Source organism: Streptopelia decaocto (assembly GCF_964273445.1).
Source record: "Streptopelia decaocto genome assembly, chromosome: 1".
NCBI lineage: Eukaryota > Metazoa > Chordata > Aves > Columbiformes > Columbidae > Streptopelia > Streptopelia decaocto.
The window spans coordinates 66,166,426-66,181,996 of record NC_138663.1 but is presented as its reverse complement, the minus strand read 5'-3'; the positions used below and the strand labels follow the sequence as shown (position 1 = coordinate 66,181,996).

Sequence of the window (15,571 nt, the reverse complement as noted above, 5' to 3'; positions counted from 1 at the left end):
GAAAGGCCACAATAAGGTCTCCCTGGAGCCTTCTCTTCTCCAGGCTGAACAACCCCAACTCTCTCAGCCTGTCCTCACAGCAGAGCTGTTCCAGCTCTCTCATCATCTTGGTGGCCTCCTCTGGCCCCTCTCCAACAGCTCCATGTCTTCCCTGTACTGAGGCCTCCAGAGCTGGATGCAGAACTCCAGGTGGGGTCTCACCAGAGCAGAGGAGCACAATCACCTCCCTCGACCTGCTAGCCATGCTCCTTTAATGCAGCCCAAGATATGATTTGCTTTCTGGGCTGCAAGTGGATGTTGCCAGCTCATGTCCAGTCTTTGATCCACCAGTACCCCTCAGTCCTTCTCTGCAGGACTGCTCTCAATCCCTTCATCCCCCAGCCTGTATCAACACCAGGGGTTGCCCCAACCTAGGTGCAGGACCTTGCACTTGGCCATGTTGGACCTCATGAGATTTGCATGGGCCCACTTCTTGAGTTTGTCCAGCTCATGTGGCAGGGTGAAGGCACTCCCAGTGCACTGCCATGTGAGTGGGGTATAATCTAAATGATAACCGGGGCAGGAGGTAGAGTTGAAGCTCATGCTCAGGACAGGAGGCTTGATGCATGTTTGTGAGAGACTGCAAATAGCTCCCTGAGTTGAGCTCACATGGTCATGTTGAGTTTCAAGCAACCTTCTGCAGCATCTTTTGGACTAGTATGTTTGCAAGGTAGCTGATGGTAATACTGGGGGTATTGCATACCTGTTCAGCCAGGAATTATACTGGGAGAGATTTCAAATCACATTGAAGTCCTGTGGGATAACAGCAAGTTGAAAAAATTCAACCAGGATAAGAGGAAAAATAGAATAATCCAAGAGAGGGTTAAAAAACATCATACCATACTGGGGGTCTGTGGGTAGTGAAGAACAAAACCCTGCTTCATACCTGCCAGTTTTTTCTTGCCCTGTCCCTGCAACAAAAGAGGAGGGGAATGGTCTTGGATCAGAAGGAAAATGCTTTTTATGCAAACCAGCCTGTGGACCTGCTGTTTCCTGAGGCTGCTGAGTGAAATAATTTAGCAGGGTTACAAAAAGGCTGGGCAGCATGTGGGCGTTAATAGCATTTGCAGCTATGTAAGCAGCAGTAACAACAGCAGAGTAATCAAATCTCCTCCTTCAGAGAGGAAGCTGATCACCTGAGTGGGTCTGGGATTTCCCCCTTGCACAATTGCCAGGTACCTTCACAGGCTAATTGAAACATGGAGTGCTGGCTGGGGCCAGGGGCACGACAGTAGCTTGATGGATCTAATCTGCAAACAGAGCAGCTCTGGTCACACTCCTGCCCCAAGGCCTTGATAGCTCCCTGGGTATTGCTGTTATCTCTGCCTGCACCTTTCTGCTTTTTTACATTTTTATTATTATTGGTTTTTTTCTCTTGAGCCAGGCTTCAAGTGCATTGCTCTGGCAGAGTTATGACTGCTGGATGAGATCTCCCCATCTCCACGTGCTGTTCCTGCAGTTCCCTTCCCCGACTTTTAACCTGAGAGCAGTAAAAAGCGTAGCTGAGACAAGGCAGATAGTGCCCTGACTGGACGCAAGGCAAGAAATATCTTCATCTTATTTCCTCTTATTACATCTTTTCTGTCCCTTAACTGTTGGTCCACTGGCTCTGCAGGCAACTGGCTCCAGACCGGCTGCCTCTTGTGCCAGTTTCTACTATAGGATGCAGCATCTGTCTCCGCTTCCTCTTCAGCCTCTTTTCTTTGTGTCCACCTGTCTCTATTTCTAGAAGCAAGCTCAAGTCCCTGAGGGCTTCCCATCCCGAATCCAGAGGGACAGCTGAGGCTCAGCCCCCATTGGCATTTGGGTCACCAACAGGCAGCTGCCAGCCTGTCTGATGGGAACAGGGAGAAAAAGGAACCCTTGTCTCCAGAGAAGAATCACCTTCACATTTCTGAACAGTTGCTGATCCCTGTAAGGCTTGAACCTTGGACCACTGCTGTACAAAAGTAGAAAAAAAGGTGGATCTCTTCTTGTAGAAAGGAGGTCAACCAAGTATCTGCTTACACACATAGGGAAAATGTCCTGGAGGTTGGAGTGAAGATAAAAAATGCAGTTTGGATGCACTCTGGGCAAAACCCCTGTCGTTGCTGTGAATCTGTCTGCCCTTCTGCCCATCCACAGTGCCTTTAAGAACATATCCTTTCTCATCAAGTCCCTCTCGGCACAAAATCATACAAATCTCCCTGTCCACCACCCTCTGGTGCCAGGTGTGCCGTTGTGGGCAGGGATGGTGAAGGGGCAGATCTGATGTGACACTACATGTGGTGTAACTGCAGGCCACTGGAAGTGTGGCTGCTGCTCTGCCCTGGCTACAGCAGCATCCCCCTCCATGGAGTCTGCTGTGGTCCTAGTGTAACCATGAGCCAGCTTGGTCGGGCAAGCTAGCTCAGCAGAAAGCCCTGTGCCTTTCTTTCCTCTGGGCTGGGTTTTGGATGCATCACTGCCCTGAACCATCCCTTGTGGCTGTGGGGACTGATGCCAAGGAGGTGGAGTATGCAGCAGCAAGGCTGGCGGTTGCTTCTGGCAAGCTGCGCCTGCATCAGGGTTGGAGGTGTTTGAGGTGAAAAGGTAGCCTTGGAAAACAACCAGTGTGCTTCAGGAAATGGTGGGAAGTGATGCTCAGAAGAGAGAAAAGCCAGGAGCTGGCTGGTGTGTCCGTCTAACAGGCTAATGGCAACAAAGCCTGGCCCAACATCTTCAGCTATTTACCTGGCTCTGGGACAGGTTCTTCCCAAGCCTTTGATTTCTGCCTTTACAGCTTTTTGCCTTTTCCCATCCTAACCAGAACCGGTTTTGTAGAGGGGCTAGAGCAAAACCATCAAAGCTAACAGTTCTGGCATTCCCTCTTAGTAATACTGAAGTGTTTGCTGAGGTACTTTAGTTCCTGCCCTACTGCTTTTTTCCAGGTGTATTCTTGTTGACTTTAAGTAGCCATCAAGATAGTGCTCCTGCCAGCTGGGCTGCTGAGCAGTGCTCAAGGATGGGCTGAACCTATGGTAGACCCCCTCACTCTGGTGCTCTTGAGACAGAGCAGTGGACCTAGCAATAAGGCTCTGCTCTCCAGCTGTCATCCGGGAGGGGATACGTGCAAGGCAATGTCCTGGGTTCCTGTGGCCTGTGCTGGGGAGAAAACCTTGGTCAACAGTTGGCCTCAACAGGTCTTTGACTGCAGGAAACTGGAGGAACTATGTCTCTTTTCTATAGCTCACTCCCTCCTCCTAGTGAGGAAAGCATGGACAAAGTTGGGTCCTTCTACAAGGATCCCCTTATGGAGATCCTCAGGCGGAAGCCAGTCTTTTGAGAAGGAATTGGAGCACCAAGAACTTTCTCTGAGGGGGGTGTTTTATCCCCTTATTTTCTGAAAATCATTTCCTACCATGCCAGGGAACTAGCCTGCCAAAGTACAAATTACCCAGCAAGGAAATCACTACCTCCAGATGAATTCCTAGATGTTTTGTCTCTTCTATGTTTGGCTGATGTAAGTGTTAGGTAAATATTTGCACAACAATGAAAATTACCTCCCTTTCTTTTTTCCAAGGGTCAAGGAGAATGTCAGCTGTTGCCACCTGTGTGCAGCCGGGCTCCTGTGTTTGCCGTGGGGCAGGTTCCATGCCAGCCATGAGCAGGAGCCAAAGTGCAGATGAGACCAGGAGTCACCGTGGTGGAGCGAATGGCATGGCTGGCTGTGATGGCCAGCATCCTCTTCCCAGGAGAGGAGGGCTCCTGACACTTTGTCCTGAGCTTATTCCAGAGAGCCGTGAAGTCCTCAGTTTAACAATTAAACCAAATAATCTCCTCCCCTCTGCACAGAATTAAAAAAAACGGGCTTCTCTTGATGTCCTCTCTCAGTGAACCTCCAGGACTGAACTGACTTTTGTTGCCATTTTTCTATTTTATTCCTGATTTCCTTGGTTCCTTTCTAATTTAGCCAGTCCCGCTCTTCTGGGTCTCTCCTCTGAAAAAAAAAAAAACAACGTGGTCCTCTCTCCCACTGGTACAATGAGCCCTCGAAGCAGTGAGTGCTGAATTTCATGCAAACTACAAAGTCTGTTTCAGCCCCATTGCAAGTGGGGCCATGTGTCCAGCTGCAGGGCTCTCAGAAACAGTGGTTCCTGTCTTGTTACTCTGAATGAGGTGGAAGCTCACTGGTTATACGTTATTTTATGTGAAGACACGGGAATTTCTCCTTCTTTCCCATTACAGTCGGTCCCTGAAGCACAAGGTGTGCTTTGCTGCATTAATCAGTAATTACTTACCCAGAGTGTCTGAAAAATCTTCTGCAGAAGAAAAATATCGATGCTGATATTTTTAGTCATAGACTTAAACCCGTAGCTTCAGATCAGAATCTGGGGGTGGGAAGACCTAGATCAGAAATTTGTGGCTGTTCAGGATCTCACAGCGCCTGAATGAAGCCCACATGTCTAAGCTAACACTCATGTCAGGGAAGCAGGACACCCTAGTTGCCTCCAAGTCTTGTCTCTCAGTTGCATCTCTGACTACTTACTTTCACATTTTCCACATTTCTTGCACTTTCTTTTCATTAATTGTCTCCTTTTTTCCACCACATCATAGGAGGCAACTTCAACATCTTCACTTTCTGCTCACCTCTGCCAGATCCTACAGCATCCTGGTTCAGGAGCAAGCAGAGACAGAGTTTGCAACTCTGTTTGTAGGTGCAATAACAGGCCGAGAGCTTACAACAGCCAGGGAGAGAGATCTGTCGAAGGGTCATTGGTGAATTCTAGTTCTTGGGGTTGTTTTGGGTTTATCTTGGCTTCTACATAGCTCAGAGATGTTTTGGAGTTGATCTAAGTTGTGTGGCTTGTAAATGCCCCCTCTGAAGCAAACTGATGGAGCATGCTCCTACTTGAGTCACAGTGGGGTTTCCCGTGCTGCTGGGTTGGGTGGGCAGGGCGAAGATGGGTATGGTGGCCCCAAAAGAGTGGTGGTTTCCCCAGCAGTGGGCTGTGCTGCCCCCTCAGAGCAGGTCCACGTCACTTCTGGCTGCAGGAGCAGTGCAGAGGACTCAGACGATTCGTCTCAAGGCTCAGACTTCAGCCAACTTTTCTGGAACTCCTAGAGCTTTGGGAATGACTTCCATTTTTAAAGATAATGGGCAGAGAGCCTGGCTCTTCTCCCTGGTACATGGATATTGAGCTGGTCCGCCACCAGCCTGGGAGAAGCAAGCGCTTATGGAGGTTTTGGCACTTGCGCTCTTCACAATTAAGCTATCGTGCAGGGTGGGCACCGTGCTGAGCTGCTGGCAGGTTGAATAGTTGCTGTCTCTACGCCAAAATGTTTAGCAGATCTGAAAACCACATGGTGTGAGCCGTTGTAACGCTGGTGGGAGGCATGAGCTCTGCTGACCATCGCTTGTCTTATTAGCAATACAGACTGACATTATGGAGAGCTACAGGGTTATGTTGTATCTGCTCATCTTTGTACCTCCTAAACCCAGAAGGCCAACCGAGTTGTAGAAGGAAACCAGAATTGATCCTGGCTCCTGTATCAAGCAGACTGGGAGAAGAGGGGTGTTGAAGTTGCTTTGAACCTAGAAGCTGACTTCACTTAAATAATGACATCCTTAACCACATCACTGCTAATACTTTAAGCATTACAGCTGAATGTTCCATCAGGTGCAATCTTTGCTGGCATTTCCTTCAAGAAAAGAAGATGGAAAGCTTTTGTTATGCAAATAGGTGCATATTCAGAATAACATTCTTTTGATGGTTAAGCTAATTAGTAACCTGGTTATTGTCTCACTTATTTTTCTTTGGGATTGGTAGTTAAAAGAAAGTGATGTTGTTTAGTTTGACCAATGTAGATCTGAGGGATCTACAAAGAGGTTCCCAGTCCTGTGGTGATTAATGAGATCTATGGCATTTTAGAACTATGATGAATCTGTAATATAACAAGTTAGTAAGAAAGAGGGAAGAGCTTTTAAGGAAGACAAAGGCAGTTTCTCTCTCTCTGTCAGTCTGCCAGCTCTGAGTAATGTAAACAATTCCTGGTTTCTGCTGGACCATTCCAGAGCGTTAAAGGTCTTTCAGCCTTGTAAAGTACCAGTTTATTCTGGTAACTGCTGTGGCTTCTTTTTTTAGCCTGTACTCTGACCATCTCTTTCTGTTTCCTCTGCACAGGGTACGAAAGCTGGAGGGAGCTGGCAAAGGCTCTGGCAGACATTAATGTCCCAGGTGGGGACCCAAGCCACCTGCAGAAGGTGGGACACCAGGTGAGGAGGCTTGGATGTCTTCTGAAAGTTGAGAAAGGCAGACCTTCCTTTCTGATGCTATCCCCAAGAGACAGCTCTCTCTTCACACAGGAAAGAGAGCATGCCACAGGGCAACATCCGAGCTGACTCACTGCAATGTGGATGTACAATGACTCCACTGTAGTCAGTTGAGTTATTTTAGATGTACTAAGCCGCAGCGGTGGGCTGGAGCTGGCTGGGTATGTGGCACAGCAAGGTAGCACTAAGCAAGATGAAAGCAGAAATGAAAGGTCAGGAGAGAGTTCATAGCTCCCTAGTGAAGCACATCTTAGTACTCTTGCCAGAAGGAAGTGCTGGAAGAACTGTTACTTGGACCTTTTGTGAAACAAGGATGGGGAAAAAGAAAGAAGGGAAACTACCTAAGTTTTAACTGTGCCAGCAAATAGTTATAAAGTGCTGGTATCCTTACCCTCAGTAGCTCACCATGGAAATTTGCTGTCAAAAGAGCCAGGGAGCATTTTCACCGCACTATGGCCTTGATAACTGACCTGTCCTTTGGAGAGGCAGCTTGGGAACTTGCTTTTTCTCACATATTCTTGTGACCAGGTTTGAGCCCTCTTGTGTAGGTGTCAGTACTGGGTCATTTATCAGGTGGCTTTGACTTTCCTCTACTTGTATTTCAGAACCAAGAGCTGCGAAGAGGTGGGAGGAATAAATTGAATTATGCAGCTGTGGACAATCCTGTTCCATGGAGGCCAGAGGTGGGTGCCCTTCTCCATCATTTTGTGTGAGGGAGCTGTAGCTAGAGATCTGTGCAATAGGAATGAAAGGCATGGACCTCTGCCTCGAAATTCATTTGCTTCACTAGAAGTCCCTTCCCTATCACCCTCTCCTGTCTTAATGGCACTTACAGACCTGAGTAATCACCTGGAAAGACAGGAGTGTCCAGATACCTGATAATTTGGCATCCTCACCAGCCATCAAGGCACCAAGCACCCATCTGCGATTCCCTGAGAGCAGGCAGCCTCCTCCCTTCCTGAAAGGTGAAGTTTATTCAGGGTGGGGAGTGAGTAGGGCCAACCATTCAACAAGTGAATACATGACTGTGGTGCGCAGAAGTGTCACACTCTGCTCTTGCTCTGGCTTTTGCTTGCTATCCAACCCCTGTGTGTTATACATAGAGATTTCTCCACTTCAGTGACACTTCTGATGAACAGATACATTCTCTGGTAACACTTGAAGACTGGGTTAAACATTCCCTTTGTTTCCTTCATGCCTCGTTTATTCTTTCCTCCCCTGTTCCCTTATCTCAGCATTCCTCTTCAAGATAAGGGAGCAGTGCAGCCTGCTGATAATGAGAGGGACACCAGCCAGGGGGCATTTAACTAATGGAATTAGCTCCCTAAATTCCTCGAGGTGATTAGAGACCTGCACAAGTTAGAAGGGCCTCTGGGACTCCCCTGGGGAGGGAGCAGGCTGACATCCCTGTGCTTGGGGCAGGAGATGATCACCAACCTCCCTCCAGCCATTGCACTGAGCAGTTCAGGTCCCTGCAGCATGAACTAACAGCTTTTCTGGAAGCAGCACCAGTCACCCTCCGGTGCCCAGAACCAGACTCAGATCATTGATCTGGTCTGCCGCATGGGCTTTCAAAGTGCTGGTCCCAGCTGGAGCCTGGGGGCTCCTCTGGCCACAGGGCCTTGCAGGCAGCATGCAGGCAGGGCTGCCTCCCAGATGGGCAGCTGCTGGCCAAGACCCAGTGGGATGTCAGGGCCAGGACTGCTGCCGAGCACAGGGATGACACGGAGCATTTACTGCTCCCCTCTCCATGGCACCAGGTGGTACAGGCTCTGTGTGACATCCCCCAGTTTCTCTGAGGCTTTGCCCGATGTCTCTGATCCCCTCCTTGGTGTTTTCTCAAAAGCATGTTGGTCTTGAAACCCCCCTGCTGTAGCATGCAATGAGCCTTTACTGCATCAGAAATGCAGCTCGTGGGGTATGCGCTGTGGCTTGGGTGAAGGTATGTGTCACGGAGGTACCTCAAAAGTCGATTGAGAGAGGCAATAAGCTCCAAGCAGACTTTATTCTAACCAGAACTGTTTAGCAGAAAACTAACTAGAAATGGGGTTTATCCAAAATTATTCAGCACTCTGACAACATTACAAAACACAGGTTCAGATACCGGTTAGGAGTTCAGTTACTACATGGCAAATTCAAACCCAAGGGGATCAGATCCCAAAACTCTAGAGTGATGATTCAAAATGTGCATCTTCCCAGCTCTTACAAAATGAGGACTCTCAAGGGTGCCCAGAAGATTGCTTACCAGATCAGCAAAGTATCTCAATGTTCCTTAGATGGCCAGTCTAAGGAGGAAAGTCTTCAACTGCAGACCCTCTTCTCCAAGGAAGAACAACTCAATGAGGGTCTCCAGCAGGCTCCATTTATACCCTAGTTGAATCTGAGCTGTGGTCATTATAAGCACGGTCCCAGAGCTGCTCAGACTCTCTGGGCCTGATCACCTTCTTGGCTGAGGACCCTGTCTATTGACAGAGGGTCCCTGTCTATTGATGGAGCGGGGGAGTTGAATGTGAGGAGTCACCATTCCTGGGGTGGGGGGATGTGACTTGCTGGAACTTTGGCACGGACCAAGGTGCCACAAAGTTGTGTAAGTGAAGACAGGCACACTGGGGCACAAAAGGTACCAAAGAGCCATCACCTACCCTATTGAAAGCTCCAGACCTCAACTAGGTGAGTGCAACTGCCACACAGTTTGTGTTTAGCACAGGGCTGATCTACAAAGCCCGCTGCTTTGCTGGTGGGTTCATTTCACATCCTTGCATGCCATTGCTTTGGTCAGGGCACCAGCCTGCAAACCTGCTGCCCTTGTGTGATCCTGCCAAGAAGAGAGTGAGGGGAAAGTTGTTCTGGCCAAGGGGAAGGGGTAGAGCTTGAGGTGTCCTATGCAGGATGGCCCCATGCCTGGAAAGGTGCCTTCTGCCTCCTGCTGCTCCCTGTTGGGGAGGAGAGCTCTGCCAGGTAGCAGGGCTGTTGCCTCAGACCTGCTGCTTTTGGGAGTTTGTGGGTGTCTGAGTCCCCAGCCGTGCCCTCTGCCAGGTGGTGTGGAACAGATGAACCACAAGAAGACTGTGACTCCCAGGGCATACAGATACCAGTCTAGGGAGCTGGTTTGGGTGGCCTTGGCCCACTCACGTGCCCTGCTGTTCTCCCCTGCCAGCCCTGCTCTCTAATGCTGCTTCTGCGAAGCACTCGCCTCCTTCACCAGTTTTCTCTTTGTCTCTATAAGGCAAAATTTCCTGCCCCTTGCTGCATCACTGTCTGTACCCAGAGGGTCAGCAGAGCCACCCTGACTGCAGAGGCCAGCAGTTCACCTGTACCAGCTGCAGGAGATGGATAAGGATCCGCAGGCACAGCTCTGTATAGAGCTGCTTGCTATCCTCTTAACCACTGACTGAAATTTCCCCTGGCCTGGGGATTAAGATTTTCTGTAACTTTGCCCAAATTAATTACCCAGGGTCTATGATCCCATTGTTCCCTTCCCACAGCATCTCTAAGAACTTAATTGCAGCCTGATTGCTGGGGCGAGGGGTGGCAGGTTGCCTCTTACAGGTCAGGGAGCTGCACTTTGTTTGAATGGAGAGGTATATTCCTGACAAACATAAATTATTAACAGGGTTGCAGAGTGAGCTGGCAGCCAAGACTGGCCAAAAAAGGAGAGGTTTCAGTTTTCCTCTTTCAGTTTCAGGAGATGAAACCAGCGGCTTAAGTCTTCAGCCTCAGATAATGTGATGGAAAAGTGTGCACGTTGGAAATCCCTAATAAAGTTATTCCCTGCATTTGGGGGAAAGCAGGGGTCAGCCTCACTCTTGAGTTCTTCAGGGTGCCCATGCACATGATCCCTACCTTCACTGTCCTTTCCAGACACTGGAACAAAGTCTTCCAGATCCCAGCATCACCCACTGCCTCCTCAGGCTGGAGAGATGTGAGAGATGTGGGGCGTTTTGTTTCATTAATTCAGAAAGGTGCCTGGCTGTCGTCAGGGCGAACCAGCGCTGTGGGACCATGAGTGTCACCAGTTTAGCACTCCTCTAAGCATAGCGGGAGGATTTTCAGAAATGTGCTTGGTTAGCCTGATCATTCTCATTTACCTCTGCAAAAGCCTCTGTTCAGCTCTGAGAGGAGAGAGGTTAGGGCAGCACTGGAGGGGGGCAGCATTTAAAATGCTCCCCCACACTTCATGTATGTGCAGCCTGAGGACTTCTCCCTGGAAGGAGGTGTGAGGGTCATCCAGGAGTACAGCCCCTTGCAGGCAGCACCTGTATAGGTGCTGCACAAAACCAGAGCATTGTGCTAGGGCATCCTTCTGCTACCAAACCTGCCCTAAGAGGAAGCATCCTTAGAGGACCAAAAGACAAAGCTATTGCTGCTCACTTTGTCCCTGCCCACGTCGCCTCCATGCCTGCTCATGCCGTCATGTCTCAAGGCTCCGTGGGACAGGTGGTCTTTGTTGCTGACTTGTCCTGATGGGATACCAGCAAGTGCATGGCGCAGCAGAGCCTGCAGCGAAGCCCAGCTGCTGACTGCTGAATGTCACCCAGTCAGGGGAGCTGGGCCAGGCAGGAGGAGGGGCTGCGGCCGCTCCGCGGAGACAGAAGCGTCTTATAAACTCAGGAGTTTCCAGTTGGCAGCACAATGTCGCTTTTCTTCCCTGACTCAGGCCCTCTCTGTGCCCTGTTTATCATCCCCGACGCTGTGCGTTCCCTGGGCTGCATGCAGCTGATTTGCCTCCGTGCTGCCAAAACCGCCTGGGATTAAATTAGGAAAGACCTCTTTTCTCCATCCTGCTCCGGTTACGCAGTAGGTCATGTCTCCAGTGCTGCAATCCTCCCAGCTTTCCCGCTTGCCCCAGCCTCTGCTGCTGCTTTGCCTTTCTTCCCTAGGGCTCCTTGCTCATCAGGAGCTGCTGGGTGTGTAGTGCCAGCCCCCTGGGCAATTTTGGCATGATAGAGCTTGGGTTAGGAAGACAGGTCCATGCTCTCTGTGTGCCTGATCCTCCTTTACGGTCTGTTTTCATTGGAGGGGCTGGTAATCTAAAATTCCTCACTAGAATGAAGCGGAAATACCAGAGTCTCTTAATATGCCGCCAGGGCTGCGGGTGGGTGTTAATTCAGCACACTCAGAGGAAAAGGTCGGCGCTGGGGCTCCGAGCCCAGGCGCACTCCCGAAACCATGGAGGCTGCTGTGTCAGCACCGAAGCAGGGGCCTGTCCCAGCCCTGGCCTCCCTGCAGTTAGAATCATAGAATCATTTTGGTTGGAAAAGACGCTCAAGATCATAGAGTCCAACCATTTAGTGACTAACTCTGGCACTAAACCATGTCCCTAGGAACCTCATCTGTACGTCTTCTAAACCCCTCCAGGGATGGTGACTCCACCACTTCCCTGGGCAGCCTATTCCAATGCTTGACAACCCTTTATGTGAAGAATTTTTTCCTAATGTCCAATCTAAGCCTCCCCTGGTGCAGCTTGCGGCCATTTCCTTTTGTCCTATCACTTGCTGCTTGGGTTGTTGAGGTTCAGTTCTCCCTTCCCTTGGGCAGTGACCTTGTGCTCAGGAGGGTATCAGCCTGCCCAGACCAGCTCCTAGTGCTCCTGTGCATACTCGTGCCATGCTGACGGTGCCCTTGGTTCACGACACGTGCCCATTTTGGCTCTGAGCTGGGTTCTTGCAATGCTACTCTTTCAGCAGGATGGAGATAAGCAACTGGGAGGTGAGGCTGGGACACGAGGATGAAGCTGAGGGGCTGGAGGTGCCCTCTAAATGGGAAGGCACAAGACTGCTTAATACCAGCTCCCATTGAAAGCCTAGGCTCTTGGCTTCTATTCCTGGTTCTGGCCAAATCAGTCTATCCAAAATTTTCAAAGCAGATGTTTTTAAGGGGAGAAGAGGAATTTACCTTGTTGCTTACCAACTCTTATGTTTCCAGCCCTTTGACAACTGGGGCCAGATAGTTCCAAGCTGGGAAGTCAAACTCAGTAGCCATGTTTTATAAAGTCTACAGATATTCCTCAGGAGCTGTGTGCGTGAATTGGGAATGATGGTGCTGTTTATCTATTGCTGCAATCTCCAAAAGCCCCAAGGAGGAGATTTTTACTACATTTTCCAGAGGAGACCCAAATAATAAGTGGAGGAATTTCTCAGCTGCCTGCAATGGGCAGCCATGAGTTGAGCTGGAGGGACAGAGGTGATAGGGTTTCAAAACAGCTGCTGTGCTGATGGCTCATGGGGGCCTAAAATTAAAGCCTAGCTCAGTTTTCAGTCCCAGACCAGCACTTTGGGCAGCCAGCACTTATCTGTCAATAATGTTCTTCTTTTCCCTTTCAGAGGAAGCAGAGAGTAAGTTAAGCTGCTGTAGCTGAGGAGAAAGTCTGTTGCTTTAGAAAAGACTCTTGAAGCCACATGCAAGAAATGCTTATTATTTACCAATTAATTATTTCTAATAGCTGTGAGTGTGTGAAAGAGAAGCGATCTCATTAGCTCCTGCCAGAAGCTCCTCTCAGGTGGCTTTGTAAAGACTTTGGAGACAGAGGTGTCAGGCTAGAAATCTCAGGCACCATCTCTTACAGCACTGATGGAACACCTAGTAGGGTGGTGTCTGCCGTATTTTTTTAGCGGGCTGCCTTCTCTCTAATACTGCCAAACTCTGCAGTAAAGTATTTAATTAGAACAGGACAGGTCTGAGTTTCCTCTGCAAACATTTAAGCAAGTCTAGCCACTCTTTTGGGATGTCCCTCCGAAGAGCTGTTTTGGCATTTGGGCTACCCCATGCCAAAGCCCGCCCAGCTCTATTGCAGTCCTGAGTCTCAGGAGCGTCTCCTGGGCCTTTGTCAGGAGGGGACTGCAACACCAGCCTGTCCACAGTGTGGGAGTGTTGTGCTACATTTGACAGAGATCTTAGCCTACTGTCTGCAGTGTGCAAACAATTAGAGAATTAAAGAATTAAAGAATTAAAACCAGCATCACTTCTGGACAGCAGCAAACTGCCCTATGACTCAGTTTCTGGCAGTGACTCGCTGTGAGAGCCCAGCCTGTTCACCTCATTTCATGTTCCACAAGCAACAGCAATTGACATTACTTGATTTGGCTGAGAAAAGTAGTGTAAGACCCTTGGGTGTGAACCTGGATTTGGCCAAGGGGCATGGAATTGCCCAGAAATTAAGTTCCAATGCAGTGTTTGTCATGCTTGCAGTGATTTATTTGTATCATAAATCCTTGCAGAGTCACACGTTTCTCTTTTCTGCATCCATCACCCCAAGCCCTCTGTGTAGCTCCTCTCTGATTTTGTGCAGCATTACTCTGGGAAATTGCATCCACTTTTTCTCACTGATTTTCCTCTTGCCTGATGGGCAGAATCCAGGCTGGGGGGTGTCAGCAGAGGAGGAAAGGAGAGGAGATAGTGGTGGGAGACGATATGGGCTTGCAGACATCAGTCAAGCCCTAGCAGTGCAGAGACCAGTGAGAGCGGGCTGGTAAGAGACCACTCAAGAACAGCAGTTGTGAATGTGTTTTGCCTGGCACACAGAGATGGTTTTCACGTGTATGACTAAAGCCCACAGCTCGCAAGGAGCATTGCTGCATAAGCTGGTGCTAGGCCAAGTCTTTTCCAAGTCTTTCCTTCAAGCCACGGTTTATTACAAAACAAAACCCTTACCCGCTGTCCTGGGAAAAATAACGTGGAGAAGCGGTTTCTCTGCCAGGAGTGCATGGAGGGGTCGGGCACTCGTCCACCGTGCTGCTTCAGCTCTGCTGGAGACTCCCTGGTGAAAACTAGGAATTTGCTGCCATCTGTAGACATGGGGGTGCTGCTCAGGCAATTTCCTCAGTCCTTATATAGGCAGGACAGCTGCAGCAAAGCCTTCCCAGTCCCAAGGCAACCTATTCCTTTGTCCAGCATTTCCCTATCTAAGGTAACTTCTGCAGTCTCCAGCTTATTTATTCTGTGCTGTTGGATGCTGGTCCTGCGAGGAGGGTTTCAGCATCCAGTTCCACCGGTTGCAGGCAGAGAGCTTGGACTTTTGGGGGGACAGCCAGCTCCTCCTTTCTGAATGGCTCTGGTAGAAAGAGTCTGTCCCTCAAGGAACATATCGTTGAAATCCCACAGCACCCAGCAAGCTTTTCCCAGCAAAGCTGTGGTGAAGGTCCCTGTTGGGCACCAACAGCCTGTCCTGGTGGGGCTGGCTGGGTAGCAGGGACAGCCACCCAGACCCACACTGCACACCCGAGAGGAGACCCCGGCTCCCTTCAGTGTGCCCTGGCAGCCAAGAGGGCCACCCGTGTCCTGGATGCATCCAGCACAGCATTGCCAGCCGGGTGAGGAAGGTGATTGTCCCTCTCTGCTCTGCACTGGTGCGGCCTCACCTGGAGCATGGGGTGCAGGTCTGGGTGCCACAGGATAAAAAGGATATTAAGCTACCGGAGAGTGTCCAGAGGAGGGCTGTGAAGCTGGTGAGGGTTTTGGAGAGGAAGCCATATGAGGAGTGGCTAAAATCACTGAGTTTGTTCAGCCTGGAGGAGACTGAGGGGAGACCTCATGGGGCTACAGCTTCCTCACAAGGGGAGGAGGAGGGGCAAGCACTGATCTTCTCTCTCTGGTGACAGAACCTGAGGAAATGGCAGGAAGATGTGCCAGGGGAGGTTTAGGTTGGACATTAGGAAAAGGTTCTTCACCCAGAGGGTGGTGGAGCACTGGAACAGGCTCCCCAGGGAGGGCTCACGGCCCCAAGCCTGACAGTGTTCAAGAAGAGACTGGACAAGCCCTCAGACACATGGTGTGAACTGTCGGGTTGTCCTGTGAAGGGACAGTAGTTGGACTCCATGATCCTTTTGGGTCCCTTCTAGCTCAGGACATTCTATGATTCTATGATTCTGTGTCTCTGGGGTCTGGACCCATATCTCCTGGAAACCAGCCTGTTGCAGCAGCAGCATCTTCCTCTTCTCTCACAAGCACTCCAGTACTGGGGGGGCAGGCTGAGGTTGGGAGAACAGGAGAGGGATGCAACAATTCATTGTGCCCCACTTCTGCCCCCCAGTTCCAGGGCCAGGCCAATCTGCATGTGTTTGAGGACTGGTGCGGCAGCTCCACTGATCAGCTCCGGAAAAACCTCCACTTTCCCCTCTTCCCCCATGTGAGTAAAACTGGGACACCCTCTGTGCCCCACTTCCCAGTTCTGCTTCCCAGCTGGATCACCCCTGCTCCCTTCACCCCTTTTGCTCCCTACCTGCCCTTGTCCCTCTCCATCAC

At 50.1% G+C, this 15,571-nt stretch overlaps 1 protein-coding gene across 9 annotated transcripts in view; it reads left to right on the top strand.

Moving 5' to 3' along the window:
* Positions 1–15,571, top strand: part of B4GALNT3 (beta-1,4-N-acetyl-galactosaminyltransferase 3) — a 70,167-nt gene that overhangs the window by 35,329 nt on the left and 19,267 nt on the right. For 6 of the 9 annotated variants that reach the window (XR_014186162.1, XR_014186163.1, XM_082074372.1 and 3 more), the window contains exons 2-4: positions 6,183–6,274; positions 6,937–7,014; positions 15,360–15,455. The exons of 1 other annotated variant lie outside the window; for it this stretch is intronic. Coding sequence is in view for 5 of the 8 variants with exons in the window: in XM_082074372.1 (XP_081930498.1) it covers positions 6,183–6,274; positions 6,937–7,014; positions 15,360–15,455 (266 nt within the window). In the remaining 3 variants the exon portion in view is untranslated. Of the gene's footprint in view, positions 1–6,182; positions 6,275–6,936; positions 7,015–15,359; positions 15,456–15,571 lie in introns of those variants that run through there. 2 more of the 9 variants (XM_082074371.1, XM_082074375.1) reach the window with 2 other exon arrangements.